Raw genomic sequence first — 15869 nt, 5'->3', positions numbered from 1 at the left:
GATGGCTCCTTCACAGCAGAGACATTAATTTTTGTCTCAATTTCCATTGCCCAGCAATGACTTTAAAGGGAATTCTTTTTCCATATATTTGGTTAAACTAAATGATCAATGAGATTGTGTGACATTCTTTAATGGCTTCTGAATATTTAGAAGAGAATTAAATACACATAGAATACATAAAACAAGCAAAATGACAGATTAGGTGAACATTAATATAATTTTCTTTTGTGATCAGGGGCCAAAATATTTTCCATGGGGAGGAAAAATCTAGCTAATACAGCAATAGCAATTTCAATTTTATGTGATAATCAACTTCAGGTAAAAAGTTTTTCAAGGGCTATAATTCAAGAGAAAGCAGAGACATGAACAATTTCCTAAAGACAACTAAACCCAAATAACAAAGAAAGAAAAATTATTACCACTAACAACAAAATGTTTGCTTTGAAATTTCTAATACTTAAACCTTGTACTTCTCTTTGGTAACCAAACTTAAACCCTTTGATAAAACTATGATGTTAGCATCTAAATAAAAGTTCATCTTAAGATAATATGCAAACCAGAGAAGAGGACTGTGGGAACTGAGTATGAATCACAACACAGTTATTTTCACATTTTTGAATTGTCTGCTTCCTATCATTTTTTTTTTCTTTTTCTTGTGCTCTGATTTTTCTTGTGCAGCATGACAATTGTGGAAATAAATATAGAAGAATCGCACATGTTTAACATAAAAAAAGATGATACTTAAGTGTTTTAATACCCTAATAAGAAAAAAGTAAAAACCCATCCATCAAAGTAGGAATTTCTAAAAACAAAGTTAAACTAGCAATATGTGTAAAATACTTTGCCTAACAAAAAGTTCATTTAAACAGATAAGTTTGAAAAAATTCTTACATGTAAAGTTTTTATTATAAAATCAACTTATTGACTGCTATAAGCTTTTCTATTCTCAACATTCCTTCTTAAGTTTTTCTTCATCCTCACTGAAACCTCCAATGCCTCCATGATCTCTCCCACACTATCATTTCTGTTCTCACCTCACTCTCACTTTACCTTCTGATCCCATGGATCACCAGTTCAACTATGCATACTCGTCTCTATATTTGAATCCAACATGGTACAATGGAAAAAGCACTGGATTGGGATCAGAAGACTTATAGTACAAATCCTGCTATTAACACTAACAATTGTGTAACGTTGACTAAATGACCTCTAAGAGTCTTCCCAGTTCTAAATCAATGATCTTCTTTCCCCCCATCATACAGCAGTTATACTTTGCCTATCTAAACCACCCACCACCACTAATCCCACTCATGTGCTATTAATGCATTCAAGAAGTCTTCCAACTATATGTTTTATGTGGGATCTACTATAAATTCTTTAACCTCACTAGGATCTTTTACTGCTTGCTACATGAATAATCCTTTCTCTCTTGACACTATTATACTTTTTATAATAAGTTAATTCAAATGTTTGGGGTTTTGTCCCCCCTTCTTCAAGCTTCTTATACAACGTTTCCTGGGAAAGAGTGCATATCTGAAAAGTTTTGGTGGTCTTTGTGTTCTTTTATCCCTTTTATCTCATCTGGGAGTTTGCTCCATTAATCTTCCCATCTCTCCTCACAATCTTTTCACTATTCATCAGATACTTCTTTGGCATCTATAAGCATTTTCAGTCTCCCCTATCCTTAAGAAAAATCATGTGACCTCCCTTTCATAACTAATTTCCTAGTCATCTAGCTTACATTTCATTTCCTCACTTTCTATTAATTTCTCAATCACATGCAATCTGTTTTTTCCTTCCCCACTCTATTTGGAACCATCTAAGGTTATGAGTAGTCTCTTATCTGATACCTTCTAGTTTTTATTCTATCTAATCTATCTGCATCTTTGACATTATTAACTCCCTGTTGCAGAGATTTTTTTCTGCTGTTGGCTTTTATGATACTGATCTGTTTTGCTTTTTCTCTTCCCCAGCAGACTTCTCCTCTAGATTATTATTCATTTCCCATCCACAAAGTGTGAATATCTTCTAAGACTCTGTCATGAGCTTTTTTTCTTTCTATACTCTCAGTTATCTTTCACCAACTCTTATTGATTCAAATTATTTTTAAGTAGATTTCTTAAATATATATATATCCATACACACACACACACACACACTCACTCACCAAACCTTATTTTTTCTTCTGAATTCTACTTCCACATAGGCAACTACTGATTGGCTATCTCCACAACTGAGATACCAAATAAGTTTAAATCTGACCATGAAAACATAACTAAGCTTCTTTTAAACAGTTTCTCCCACCAAACTCATGCTGAGGTCATTACCCTTCTGGCCATGTAAATTCATAAGATTAGAGTCATTCTTAACTTGACCTTCCCTTAGGTTTCCAAGGTGTGCCAAATAACCATTCTCAAGACATTCATCTGGCCATATCACTTTCCTAAATAAAATTCAGAAGCCCATTATTATCTTTGGAACAAAATATAAACAAAATATCCCAAGATTTATTAAAGTTTTCAATAATCTGATTCCTCATATTTTGTCAAAATTATTTCATTCATTCATTCATTTTGCATTCTATTTTCTGATCAAACTACTCTACTTTTTTCCAAACTGGAAATGCCATCTCCATATCTTCATTCCTCTAAAATTCTATTTTTATTTGTCTCTTTGAAGCTCAGGATTTAATTGAAGTGGTACTTTGCACAAATTTTTCCTAAATGTATCCTTCTTTTCCTTAGTTGTCAGAAATCTCTCCCTCTTAACAATGCTGCATATTGACTTATTAACTGTGTATACATTACAGCATTTTGCAGAATGTAAACTCCTTGAGAGAAAAGATTATTTCAATTTTGTTTTCATATACTATGTAACACACAAGTATTTAGCAAACACAAAGATCACAGTTAATAGGATGAAAACAAAAATCACTGAGAAAACTGTACAGCAATATTAAAAAAAAATCCAGATTTAGACCAACAAATTTTATATCAAAATAAGTTTCAAATGGAGAGTTAATCTAGATATAAACCCATATCATAAACAAATTAGAAATATGGAAAAAATATCTATTAGAACTATGAAAAGAAGAAGATGCATAAAATAATAAAAAGCAAATAATTAAAATGTTTAAATTTCTCTGATAAAGTCCAAAGGCATAGAACCAACTGATTCAAAACTTAAAATATTAAGAGTCATCCCCCAATTGATAAACAGTCCAATGATATAAATGGGCAATTCTCAAGGGGGAAAAAACATAGGTTTCTACAGTCATATTTTTAAAAATGTTCCAGATCACTAACAATAAGAGAAAACCAAATGAAATTCTCAATTACTACTTAATTCATTTCAGAAAGGCAAAAAATGACAAAAAAAGGGAATAAATCATGGAGGATTTATGTACAATGGTACAGTGTTGGTAACCCTATAAGTGAGTATAACAATTTTGGAAAGGAATTTTGAAATATATACAAGCCCTTTAACCCAACTATTGAATCACTTCTAGGTCTATAACTAAAAGAGGTCAAGGATAAAAGGGAAAGGTCCTATTTACACTAATTCCATATTGTTTCTTTAGTAAAACCTGACAACATGAATTTAAATTTTTCAATGCTTAATGTGTCAATTTATATTTCTCTTTTGAGCAAATTATGAAGATCCTGTACTGCTTCCAGCTTCATCTGATGTTGATTCATTGTCCTTTGTCATGTAATAATTACTTATAGCTGCCCGAAGTCTTTTATCTCACCAGAAGACCATATTCCCTTCTGTCATTGATTTTTTGACTTCCTTGTTGATTTATCTAGTTATTATTAGTCTTTTAAGTTTTCTTCTCCTGGAGATCTTCAGTAAGATTAAATCTTTTCCTTGTTTTCACTTTCTGACTTCCTCTACTTTGACGGAAGGTTTCCTAAATCTCAAAGCTATCTCAGCTTCCTCTCACACATAGGACAATTCACAGGTTACCAGTCCCAGGATCTGCCTGAAGAAACTTCTGAGGACTGAAGTAGTCCCAAATGGATGTTGAGTTCTTCCCCACAGGCTTACTGGAAGGATACACAGCCAAATACAAGTTGGCTCCAATTCCTACATCGTAGGATGATTGTGAGGATTAAGTGTTATATTTGAACAGTGCTTAATAACATAACGTTTTGAATACAGTAAGTACAATATAAATACTAGCTACTATAATTGTTTTTCTATTATCATTAAAAGAATTCATTAAACATTTATATCAGATATTAGAAGTACAAATACAAAAGAAAAACAATTCCTCTTCTTGAGAGTTTGTATTCTAATGGCAGAGTTAGCAAATAAACAGAACAAATTTATTACAAATTTTAAAAAGTGTTGTTTGCTTTGAGGGATATTACTGTTTTTAGGTATTTTCATTTTAATTTAAGATCTATGTATGGCAATTCCTCAACCACTCAGATGTTATATACTTTTCTTAAAAAAATTCAAAATCCTATTCATGACACTTTCTATCTTACATGGACACATCAAAGTTGTGCTAAACCTTAAATGAGATAATATGTGTACAATACTTTGTAAATTTTAACATACATCATATTATAACATATATTATATTATAGAAAATGCTTCAGATCTAAATTCTCCACTAATAAAAAATGATGCAAACTATATAGTTGGCCAAGTCTAAATCCATGAAACAGAAGGGGTTACTCTGATTGATAGCTTACACTACTTTGAGGGCAGGGATATCTGTTGCTCCTTTTGTATCCCCACATTTAGCACAAAGCCTGTCCCAAAGCAAGCACTTAACAAATGTTTAATGATTGATTAGGCATACCTCACCTTCAAAATTTTGATTGTATAAAAGTTGAGTTCCAAACTTAATAAAACTGGGCAAGTGGAAGCTAATGACTCAATGAGACATCAAGAAACAATAAAATTTTAAAAATTTTAAAATAGAAGAAAAGTTTTCACTGGAAAAATAATTGACGAACAGATCAAAGAGAGAGAATTTGAAAATTATGGGAATAAGTAAAAACCATGATAAAGAAAAAAAACCTAGACATCACATTGCAAGAAATTATCGAGAAAACCTGTCCTGATAGTCTAGATTCAGATGGTAAAACAGAAATTGAAGAATCCACCAATAATAACTTTTGTAAAAGAGATACCAAAACAAAAATTACTAGGACTCTTCAGACAAATTTCAGCGCCCACAGGTCAAGGAGAAAATACTGTAAGTAGCCAGAAACAAACAATTCAAATATTGTGGAGCCACAGTCAAGATAACACAAGACTTAGAGGCTACTACATTAAAGGAATAGAGGACTTAGAACATGATTCCAGAAGGCAAAGGAGTTAGGAATATAAGAATAATTCACTCAAAAAAACTGAATACAATCCTTCAGGGGGGAAAATTAATAGTTAATAAAATAGATACTTTTTTAAAAATAGATAATTTTGAAGCATTTCTGGTGACAAGACCAGAGCTAAATACAAAACTTGATATTGAAATATAACACTCAAGAGAAGCATAAAAAAGGTAAACAGGAAAGAGAAATCAGAAGAGAATCAATAAAGTTAAATTGTTTACATTACTAGATGGAAATATGATGCTTCTAATTCCTAAGAACTTTATAATTATTAGGAAAGTTAGGAGGAATACAGACGGCACAAGTATGAATTGACTATGATGGGATGATATCTAAAACAAAATTAAGGGATTAGAAAGAGGGATGCACTGGAAGAAGAGGAAAAAAATATCTCACATATGCATGGCATGAAAGGAGCTGTTACTTTGGGAAAGTTGGGGTGTGGAAGTAATAGACAATGATTGAATCTTAATGACAGTGGAATTGATTCAAAAAGAGAAGCATATACATCCTCAATTGGGTATAGAAATCCATTTTACACTACAGGGAATTAAGAGGGGAATGGGATAAGAAAAGAGATTGGGGAAGGGAACAGGAAGAAAGGAAAGGCCTGACAGAAAGGAGGTTGGGTATCAGAAGCAAAACACTTCCAAAAAGTAGCAGGGCACAATAAATGAGAGGATGATAAATGGGGAGAAGGAAGACTGGAGCGGGAAGAAATAGGATAGAGGAAAATGCACAATAATTTCAACTGTGAAAAAACTTTTACAGCAAATAAGAAAGATTTCTCCAACAAAGGTCTCATTTCTAAAATATATAAAGAATGGAGTCAAATTTTTAAGAATAAAGGGCATTCTGGAGAAACTTACACGAACTGATGCTGAGTGAAATAAACAGGACCAGGAGATCATTATATACTTCAACAACAATACTATATGAGGATCAATTCTGATAGACCTGGCTATCTTCAGCAATGAGATGAACCAAATCAGTTCCAATGGAGCAGTAATGAACTGAACCAGCTACACCCAGCGAAAAAACTCTGGGAGATGACTAAGAACCATTACATTGAATTCCCAATCCCTATATTTTTGCCCACCTACATTTTTGATTTCCTTCACAGGCTAATTGTACAATATTTCAGAGTCTGATTCTTTTTGTACAGCAAAATAATGGTTTGGACATGTATACTTATTTTGTATTTAATTTATACTTTAACATATTTAACATGTATTGGTCACCCTGCCATCTAGGAGGGGGTGAGGGGAAGAAGGGGAAAAATTACAACAAAAGGTTTGACAATTGTCAATGCTGTAAAATTACCCATGCATATAACTTGTAAATAAAAAGCTATTTAAAAAATAAATAAATAAAAAAGAATAAAGGGTATTCCCCAACTGATAAATGGCCAAACATGGACAGGTAATTTTCAAAAGAAATCAAAGCTATCTATAATCAAATGAAAAAATGTTCTGAGAATCTGTAATGATGAGAGAAATGCAAATTAAAACAGCTCTGTGGTACCAATTCACATTTATCAGAATGACTAATAACAGAAAAAGAAAATGTTAAATATTTGAGCAGATATGGGAAAATTGGAACAGTACATTAATAAGAACTCTTTCTGTAGTGGAAAATAAATGGAAATTGAGAGGATATCCATGAACTGGGAATAGGTGAATAAGTTGTAGTACATAATTGTGATGGAATATTATTGTGTTATAAGAAATGACAAACAGGATGCTTTCGGAAAAACCTGGACTTGCATGAACTGATACAAAGTGAAATGAGCAGAACCAGTTCTGTAACAGCAGAATTGTGCAATGATCAATTGTGAACGATGGAGCTATTCTCAGCAACACAATGCACCAAGAAATTCCAAAGAACTCAAGATAAAAAATGCTATCTATCTCCAGTGAAAGAACTGCTGGTGAATTGAAGAATTTTAAATTTTTCTTTTTTCTTTTTTTTCAGGGTGAGAGTTTCCATGTTTTCTTTCAAAACATAACTAATAGGGACATTTGTTTTGTATGACTGCATATAAAATTGCTTTCCTTTTGGATGAGAGGGGATAAATAAGGAAGAGAATTCAAAATTCAAATTTTTTTAAATATTAAAAATTATTTTTACATATGATAGGAAAAAAAATTTTTTTTCTAAAGTTGACTTATACTTCCTACTTTCTCCTAGCTTAACTGTATTAATATAATCCATCCATGGGGTTCAGAAGAAAGGAAAGTCTCAAAAACTGATCTTCAAACACCCTTAAAAACTGATAATTTACCAACACCACTTTGCTAAATCCCTTTTTTACAAGAGAATTGAATTTGGAACTCTTAGGGTTTTATTTGGGTAAAGAGAAAAAGTAAGCACAATGGAGACATTAGGTAAGAAAGAGAATATCTGAGAGTTTTCTGCTTTGTTAATATTTTGAATGTTAATGTCAGTCTCTTGACTTACTGAGGATAAACAAAGATGGAGAGAATAAAGCACTAAAGTGCTCAAATCCTATAAAGGAAACATACAAGAACCCATAATTCAACAAAAAGAATTAGAATGGAGTTCATTTAATTTACCCCCCTCATTTTGCAAATAATAGAAAAGAGACTTGAGAAGTGAAGTAATTTATCCAAGAACACAAATTAATTTTAAGAACCTAGGTCTCCTGATTCTTTATTCCAAAATAACATTTGCCCAAAGTAATGTACAACATGGTTGACTGAAAGCAGATGTGTTCAAGTTCTAGCTATGCCTTTCACTAGCTGCATGACCATGATTAAGAATTTTCCCCACTAACATAAGAACTTATACTTTCCTTTGAAAAGAAATACTCTGCTAGTACAGATTTACCACTATCTATAACTTAAATCTAGAAAGTTGTCTATGAGGCTAAAAGATTTGCCTAGGTCATACAATTAGTATCTATTAGAGGTAGAATTGACCCTAAAGCCATTCATATTCTAAAGTTTGTCTTCTATCAATTAGGTCACATAGGAAGTTTTTTTTTAAAGTGTCATGCAAAGATTAAAGTATCATGTATATGTTATCATTGTCCTTATACCATTTATTCCTTTACTAGTAGCATTGAGAGCTTGAAAACAAAGACAAAGATTTTTTTTTTTTGCTTTTTAAGCAAAGGGGAAAAAAAAAACAAAGCTAAAATTTTCCTTTATTTTTAAAAAACTTAATGCCAAGGTTAGACATCAGAAATATCCTATCAGTATTACTACAGAACCAGTTAAACCTATAATTGGGTAATAGATAAGTATGTATGTATAAATCTAAATACAGTTTACATAAAACTTCACGATTAAGAATTAAACATCACTTCATAAACAAGAGCTTCAAGAGAATTAAAAAACAAATGAATAAATACCTGGTATGTAATTACTCTGGGGCTCAATTCCTGCTGGGAAATTAGTGTTTTCTGGAATGGAATGAGTATAGTCATCCAAGGGGGGTAGTTCTGTTAGAATCTCAGTATGCCGTGGCACTAATACAGGAGGCAAAACTGAAAAGTTTCAAGAAATTCACATTGTTACATTTAAAATATAAATAAAAAAGTATGAAAAACTCAAGTGTCATTTTATTAATACTAAATAGGCCAATTTAAATTTATAAAATATGACATTTAATATATGAAGAAATATAGCACTGCAGAGTAAAGATTCTGACAACTGCTTTATAATAGGTAAAGTAATTCATAATTCAAAATTTGTTTGTATACAAAATGTGACATTAATTGGTTTTCAAAAGTTCTTCACTAGTATTTGGATATTATATATTTTTTGAATAATATAAATCCTCTAAGACAGAAGTAAACCAGTTCAGTTAAAATAAAAGTCCAAATGTATGAGGTCTGCATTCCTATCTTCAGTGTTATTTCAAGAGAATTTTTCTTTACATGCTTCAAGGTTTTTCTTAGAAGTATATATTTATATTATTTTATATAATTTTTATATAATTATATAATTTTACTATATTATTTTTCTTCTACAAATTCTAAATGTTTTAAATTACCATATATAAGCTATGATGAAACAAAACTGAATATCAAGAGTTAGGCATCTTTATATTCATGTCAGAATTTAGTTCAGTATGCAGTCTCCTTTTAACATTAAAATTAGTCCAAATAATGAGTGCATAACTATGTTTTGACTTATGATCTTATGTTTTTAATTCAAATACAAAAACAATTAAAAAGCAATTAGTAATCTTCCTACCTGGAGTCTCCACTCTCTGGTAATGGTATGGGTTTACACAAACTTCATCCTTTTTAAGATTAAAAGCATATTCACAGTTTTCAATTGCTTTAAGTTCATGGTGACTGTGAAGATCTGGCCAGCGCCACAAGCGGCAATAAATGACATGTGGCAATCCTTTTCGATGAGATACTTGTAGACGACCATCAAGGGATCTGTGGAGAGGGAAAGGGGAAATCATGGAAGGGAGGGAGAAAAGGAGGAAATTAAATAAATAATTTTAAAAAGGCTCACTCAGTGTAGGTTATATTAGTATAACATGAAAAAGAATGACAAATAGTTCAATTCCACTAAATAGTACAGCACAAATAGAGTTGAAAGATGTGTCCTATTTAATGAACTAGTTAAAAACAATTAAGTTAGTAGAAATAGATGTGTCTTATAGAATGACACAGCTGTTAATCTTTAGACAAAATATGACATTTCATTAAATAAGATTATACATATCTGTATTTGATACTCATCCTCAACTTCTGCCTTCAGAAGATTATGCTGCTATCATGAATGATTTTGTTTAAGGACATTTAGGAAATATTACTGCTATTAGTCAACAAACCTGACAGCAATCCAATCTGCATTGTGCTGCAGGTGGTAAAAAACAAAAACAAAAACAAAAAAACGAGAATCAACACAAAAATGAACTGTGAAGGCACGTTTTACAGAGTGTGAGTTTGTTAAATATCTACATTAATGTGAATGCAGCCTAAACTAATGTAAATTAACAGTTGTGATTCTTTTGAAAATTAACATATACGGCATAATTTCACACATAAATGCAGATGATGATAGTGATGAGATGAAAAAAGACAAACATCAATGTGCTGAAAAAGCTGGTAAGGTGATGAAAAGAAGGTAAAAATAAAAATTAGTTCCCCCAGAATTAACTGTAGTATAAGGGGTTTTATAAATTACTTTACCCACTATTAGTATAAGAAATAATACTAAATTAAATTTAGAAAAACTGGCCAATTACCAGTTTGTTTTTTTAAATGCTTCATAAGGATCAGGCCTACTGTAGAATAATAAGAGTAATAACCTAACCTCAAACTGAAGAGTGTGCATTTATCAAATTTCCCATTCCTTTAAAAAAGTATTTCAGAACTAGAATTTCATTGGTCAAAACATCAGCTAAAACATTTAATATTCTTGAATTACAGGCAAGCAACTGTTTTAAATGCTATGCCATATAATTGACATAAAAGGAAACATCCTAATAAAATTATGCAAAGCATCCCACTATGGATAGAGCCTCCAAAAACCCACCCCCACCCACAAGATCTCTATGATTCGACAGAGGGCAGAATATTCACCTGGTTTGTTCAGAGAAGCTGTAAAGGCCTGTTGTATCCCACTGATCTATCGTATTTGGTGTACTCAGTCCCCAAATTTCAGAGCAAGTGCTGTGCATAAATTGAAAAACAAAAAATTGATGTGAACATGGAAGCATGGTTATTCAAAATACCATGATGTAAAACATGAAAAAAATGTACAGAATGCTCCCTTCACAGAGAAAATATACAGTGTTTTGCTATATTTATTGATATTAATGCTACTTTAGTATATTTTCTGCATGAAGGCAGCCAATAAAATGGAACATGTGACTCAAGGTAAATTATGATTATGTTTTTAAAATGTGAATACCAAAGTTAATCTCAAGGTTAATGCCATAATGTCCATTAAAAAAGGAAATATTTCCATCTATGGAATAATAGCTGTGTTAACAAACCTAATATAAGAACTTCATTTTATTAATATACTGTTAATAAGAACTTTTCTGATTTCCAAGCAGATGTCAACTTTTTTTTAATTAGTGAAATCTAAAAAGCTTAGATTTCTCCAGTGAAGGATTTCAATGTACTCTAATGTAAGTGATACGCATTTTTCAGAAGTATGCTGATGCCATTCACTAGAACCAAACAGAAAGCAACTTGTCAAAACATTCCAATGAAGAAATCTATCTTGAAAGTTTAAAATGAAAACTGTTTATACCAAATATGTTTTTAATCACCTAGCTTGTTAATCACCAAGAACCTAAAAACCAAATACCAGAAAGACCTAAAGATTTTTTTCATAAATATACAGAAAATAATTTTCATAACATAGTCTTAACTGAGGCTATTTCTAAATCAAGACTTTCTACAGTTTCAAGTTCACTTCTCAAAATGGAAACAACCTACCAAAACTGTAATTTAGAAAATTAACATATTATTCAAAAAACAAGTAACAAAAACCAATTTTTAAATAATAGGAATGGGTGGAATCAGGTAAGAGATATAATGAAATGTATCAAGCAATTAAGGGAAATCTTATTGCCAATTATGAGTTAATAAAAAGGAAGCGAGAGGAATACATTCAGAAAAGTGGCTAGTTAAGATACTAGAGGCTCAACTAATTGGGTTATTATTTGACACTTCATTTTCAAAAAACTACATAATATCTAAGCCTACCATGACATTCCTGACAGTCTGAATTCTTGCTTCTGACCCTGTGCCAAAATTAATACATGAACTCTTTTATTAAACATTGTTTAAAACCCAATTATTATTTTTCATCAAGAATCCAGTTTATTCAATGAAAAATGCTGTTTATCAACTCACACCCTGATAAATGCCAACTGTTATTCCCTAATGTTTAAAGCATATATATGACCTTGTAAGAGTCCTTACGTACTTTTAATCTTTCCCAGTCTCTTGCAACAACTATAATAATAATGGATAAATACGTCTGCTTCCCATAAGCAGAAATTCTCCAGGGATGGTGACCTCACTCAAAAATGACTATTTGTTGTTCTACCTAAAATCATCTCTGAGAAACCTCATGGTATAATGGCAGGAGCATTATACCTCAAGTTAGCAAAAATACAAGTTCAAATTCCAGCTGTGATATTTAAGTGTGGGCCACAATCAAGTCACAACCCCTCTAAAACATTTTCCTCATACATAAAAGAGAGACTACAGTATGTGTCGTTTCTTGCTTCACGATGCTATGAAGACAAAATATAATTATATTAAAGCATGTTGCAAACCTTAAAGCATTATATACAGATTACCTATTACTATCTTGTTTAATAAATTGTGAACATATGGAATGTCTTACAAATGTGGACTTCAAAGAACATTAACAACTTACATTAAAAGTTCCCAATTGTTATTCCTAACATAGGTCTGACCATGTGAGTTCCTTGTTTAATAAGATCTAGTGGGGCTCCTTGTTTTTTGTAGATTCAAATACAAACTCCTGTTTGACATTTAATCCCCTTATGATCTATCTCTACATTACTTTTATATGTTTACCAAAACTGGCTTCCTTGTCATTCCTCTCACACAGGAAATTCCATCTCTCGTCTCCATGCCCTTGCATAAACTGTGCCCCATATGTGGAATGTACTCCCTTATTCCTCATACATAAAATTCCATCTCTGGTATCCATGCTTTTGCAAATACTGACCTGCTTATGTGGAATATATGCCTTCCTCATGTCTGCCTCTTAGAATTTCTAGTTTCTTCCAAAGCTCTCATAGCATCCCAAACACAATCATTTTCCTCAGTCCTCCTGATGTTAATGTTTGCTCTACCTTTACCTTTTATTTATTTGTATATGCTTCTGTACATACGTTGTTTAACTCTGATACATTGCAAATTCCCTAAGAGCAGGGACTGTTTTGTCCAATAAAATAATTAACAAGCATTTAATTAAGTACTAGGCACCAGATAGGCACAAATAAAAAAAAAAAAATACAAAGAATACAAATGAAATTTCTTTGCATTAGCTGGCATCTCATAAGAATTTAATAAAATGCTTGGTGATTGGTATCTTATCAAAGAAACTCCTACTATGTGCCAGGTTTTGTGCTGTAAGGATAGTAAGAAAAGGGAAGGTTCTAGGAAGATGGTAGAGTAGATTGCAAATTTCAAGCTCTCCGGAATTCCCCCACAAAGAGAACAAATTTGCACCTAAGCATGAACAGGGGAGAGCTGAATTTGGCTGGAGCTTAGCAGGAATCACAGAAACTTTCACCTCTTGGACTGTTTGTATAATCCAGGTCTGAGTCCAGGAAGACTGTGTGAACCTCCGTTAATGAGAAACACCAGGCCCAGCTGTGCTGCAGAGTTGGGTCCTGGGTGAGAAGAAACCAGCATAGCCAATGAGTGCAGAAGCAGTGGAATAGGGATACTGCTGGCTACCGGCATATGCAGAAGTGATAAGCTATTGATTTGAGATTCCAGGTCAGAGGGGAGAGTTGAAATGAAGGCAGAGGCACCCCCCCCCCCAACCACCATACAATTAGAGGTGTTTACACTAATACTTCTATTAAAAAAAAAAAACAAAAAAACGAATTGGCAAAGAAGAACTCAATCACTGAAACTTACTATGGGAATAGGGAAGACTAGGTTTCATCATCAGAGAATACTGGAGTTTAAAAAAAAAAGCTTCGATCCCAAAGAAAACTCAAATAGGAATTTCAAAATCAAATGAGAGCTGTTGGAATCCTTACTAACTGCTAACTAATTAGAGTTGATCTAATCTTACAAGAAGATGTTTTAGGCAGAACCTGAAACAAGGTATTAAGTAGAACTACCCATAATCCCTCTCTCTGGAAGGAGCATAAATAGGCCAATGGGCCAGTCGGAGAGTTCTTCAGAGAGGAAGACGCTACAAGTCGAGATTTCACCGGAATGACATGAAGACTGGAGCTGGCTGGAGGCTGAAGAAAGCAGAGGCAGAGGCTGAAGGACCAGACTTTGGATTTAAAGACATTTGGAGAGAGCTCTTGGAACCAAGCAGAGAGATAGGCCTCTAAGCTAACCGGGCTATATTGGAGATAATAAAAGATCTGAACTTTTATCACCTGGCTATGTTTTGAGAAGAAAAAGCTCACCACATTTTGGCGCTCGAACAGGGACCGATTCAGATCCATCTGAACTAGATCACAACAGAGAGCCATTGAAGAAAAAGAGGGAAAAAAATCCAAAAAACCCAAGAAGATTATGAAAAGTTAACCAATTAGAAAAGGAAATACAGAAAAAGACAAAAATAACTTTGAAAAATAGAATTGGGAAGGGGAAGTCAGTGAATCTATAAGAGATCAAGAAATAACAAAACAGAATATAAAGAATGAAAAAATAGAACAGAATATGAAATATCTTATAAGAAAAACAACAGATCTAGAGAACAGATCAAGAAGACAAAAAAATAAGAATTGGACTACCTGAAAACTGTGACCAAAAAATGAACCTTGACATAATAATGCAAGAAATAATCCAAGAAAATAGTCCTGGAATGACATAAGGGAAAAGTGGTAATGGAAAAAAATCCACCAATCACCATCCCAATGAGATCCTTTGTGAAAAACACATAGGAATATTATTGCCAAATTTCAAAATTCCTTTTAACCTTCCTCTACCTCCCTTATCTTCTTCACCCTCTCTTTGCATCTCCCTTTGCCTTTATCTCCCCCCTGATTTCTTTTAGATTTTGGTTCTTGGTAGATTCATGGTATATATTCCTGATATCAGAAAAGTTAACATGTAAGAGCCAATAGTCGAGATTAATTTTAATGAACTTAAACGTGGACAAATTATTTGTGTTTTCTGCATAGAAATGTATGCAATAAAGTAACTATTGGCATCAGGAATTGGATAGTTCAAAATTAAAGATTTATATAAATGAGACAGAGGCAGTAGAGGGGAAAGATAGGTTCATAGTTCTGAAAACCTACTCATATTGAGAATGGATTAATAGGCAACATTATACATACATATATATATATATATACACATATATATATGCATATGTATATATATATATATATATGTATATATATATATATATATATAAATATAAAATCAATTTACCAAAAACCAAAATAATAGCAAAACAAGTTAAGGAATAGAATTAAAATAGAAGACTTAGCAGAGAGAGGAAAGAAGAGATGTACATAAACACTACAACAAATATCAGAAGTTGAATTTATTAGGAAAAAAAGTACAACTAGTAGACATAAATACATGTACAATACATAAATCAAGCTTAACGAGTGAATTAAGAGAAAAAAATTTTCAATATTTATCAGCCATACTAATATTGTTTTAGATGCATGTTTATGTTTGTATAAATGCATGTATATTTATATTTGAGTATATGTGATATGTATGCATATTTATGTATCTATCTATCTATATAGATATAGATATAGATATAGATATATGTATGTGTGTGTCTATGGATGGGTATAATGTATAATGTACATGTGTTT

General features: G+C 32.1%; 1 protein-coding gene across 2 annotated transcripts in view; it reads right to left on the bottom strand.

Moving 5' to 3' along the window:
* The window catches only part of SMAD2 (SMAD family member 2), a 104406-nt gene that overhangs the window by 25832 nt on the left and 62705 nt on the right, over positions 1-15869 (bottom strand). Inside the window, exons 3-5 of one of the 2 annotated variants that reach the window (XM_051969654.1) lie at positions 10924-11013; positions 9575-9768; positions 8728-8862 (exon numbers count right to left, since the gene is read on the bottom strand). In XM_051969654.1, coding sequence (XP_051825614.1) covers positions 8728-8862; positions 9575-9768; positions 10924-11013 — 419 coding nt within the window. The remainder of the gene's footprint in view (positions 1-8727; positions 8863-9574; positions 9769-10923; positions 11014-15869) is intronic. The other variant, XM_051969655.1, reaches the window with a different exon arrangement.

Source organism: Antechinus flavipes, chromosome 1, assembly GCF_016432865.1.
Source record: "Antechinus flavipes isolate AdamAnt ecotype Samford, QLD, Australia chromosome 1, AdamAnt_v2, whole genome shotgun sequence".
Lineage (NCBI taxonomy): Eukaryota > Metazoa > Chordata > Mammalia > Dasyuromorphia > Dasyuridae > Antechinus > Antechinus flavipes.
Note: the sequence above shows the minus strand (reverse complement) of the source record. Positions and strands in the feature narration are given on the sequence as shown.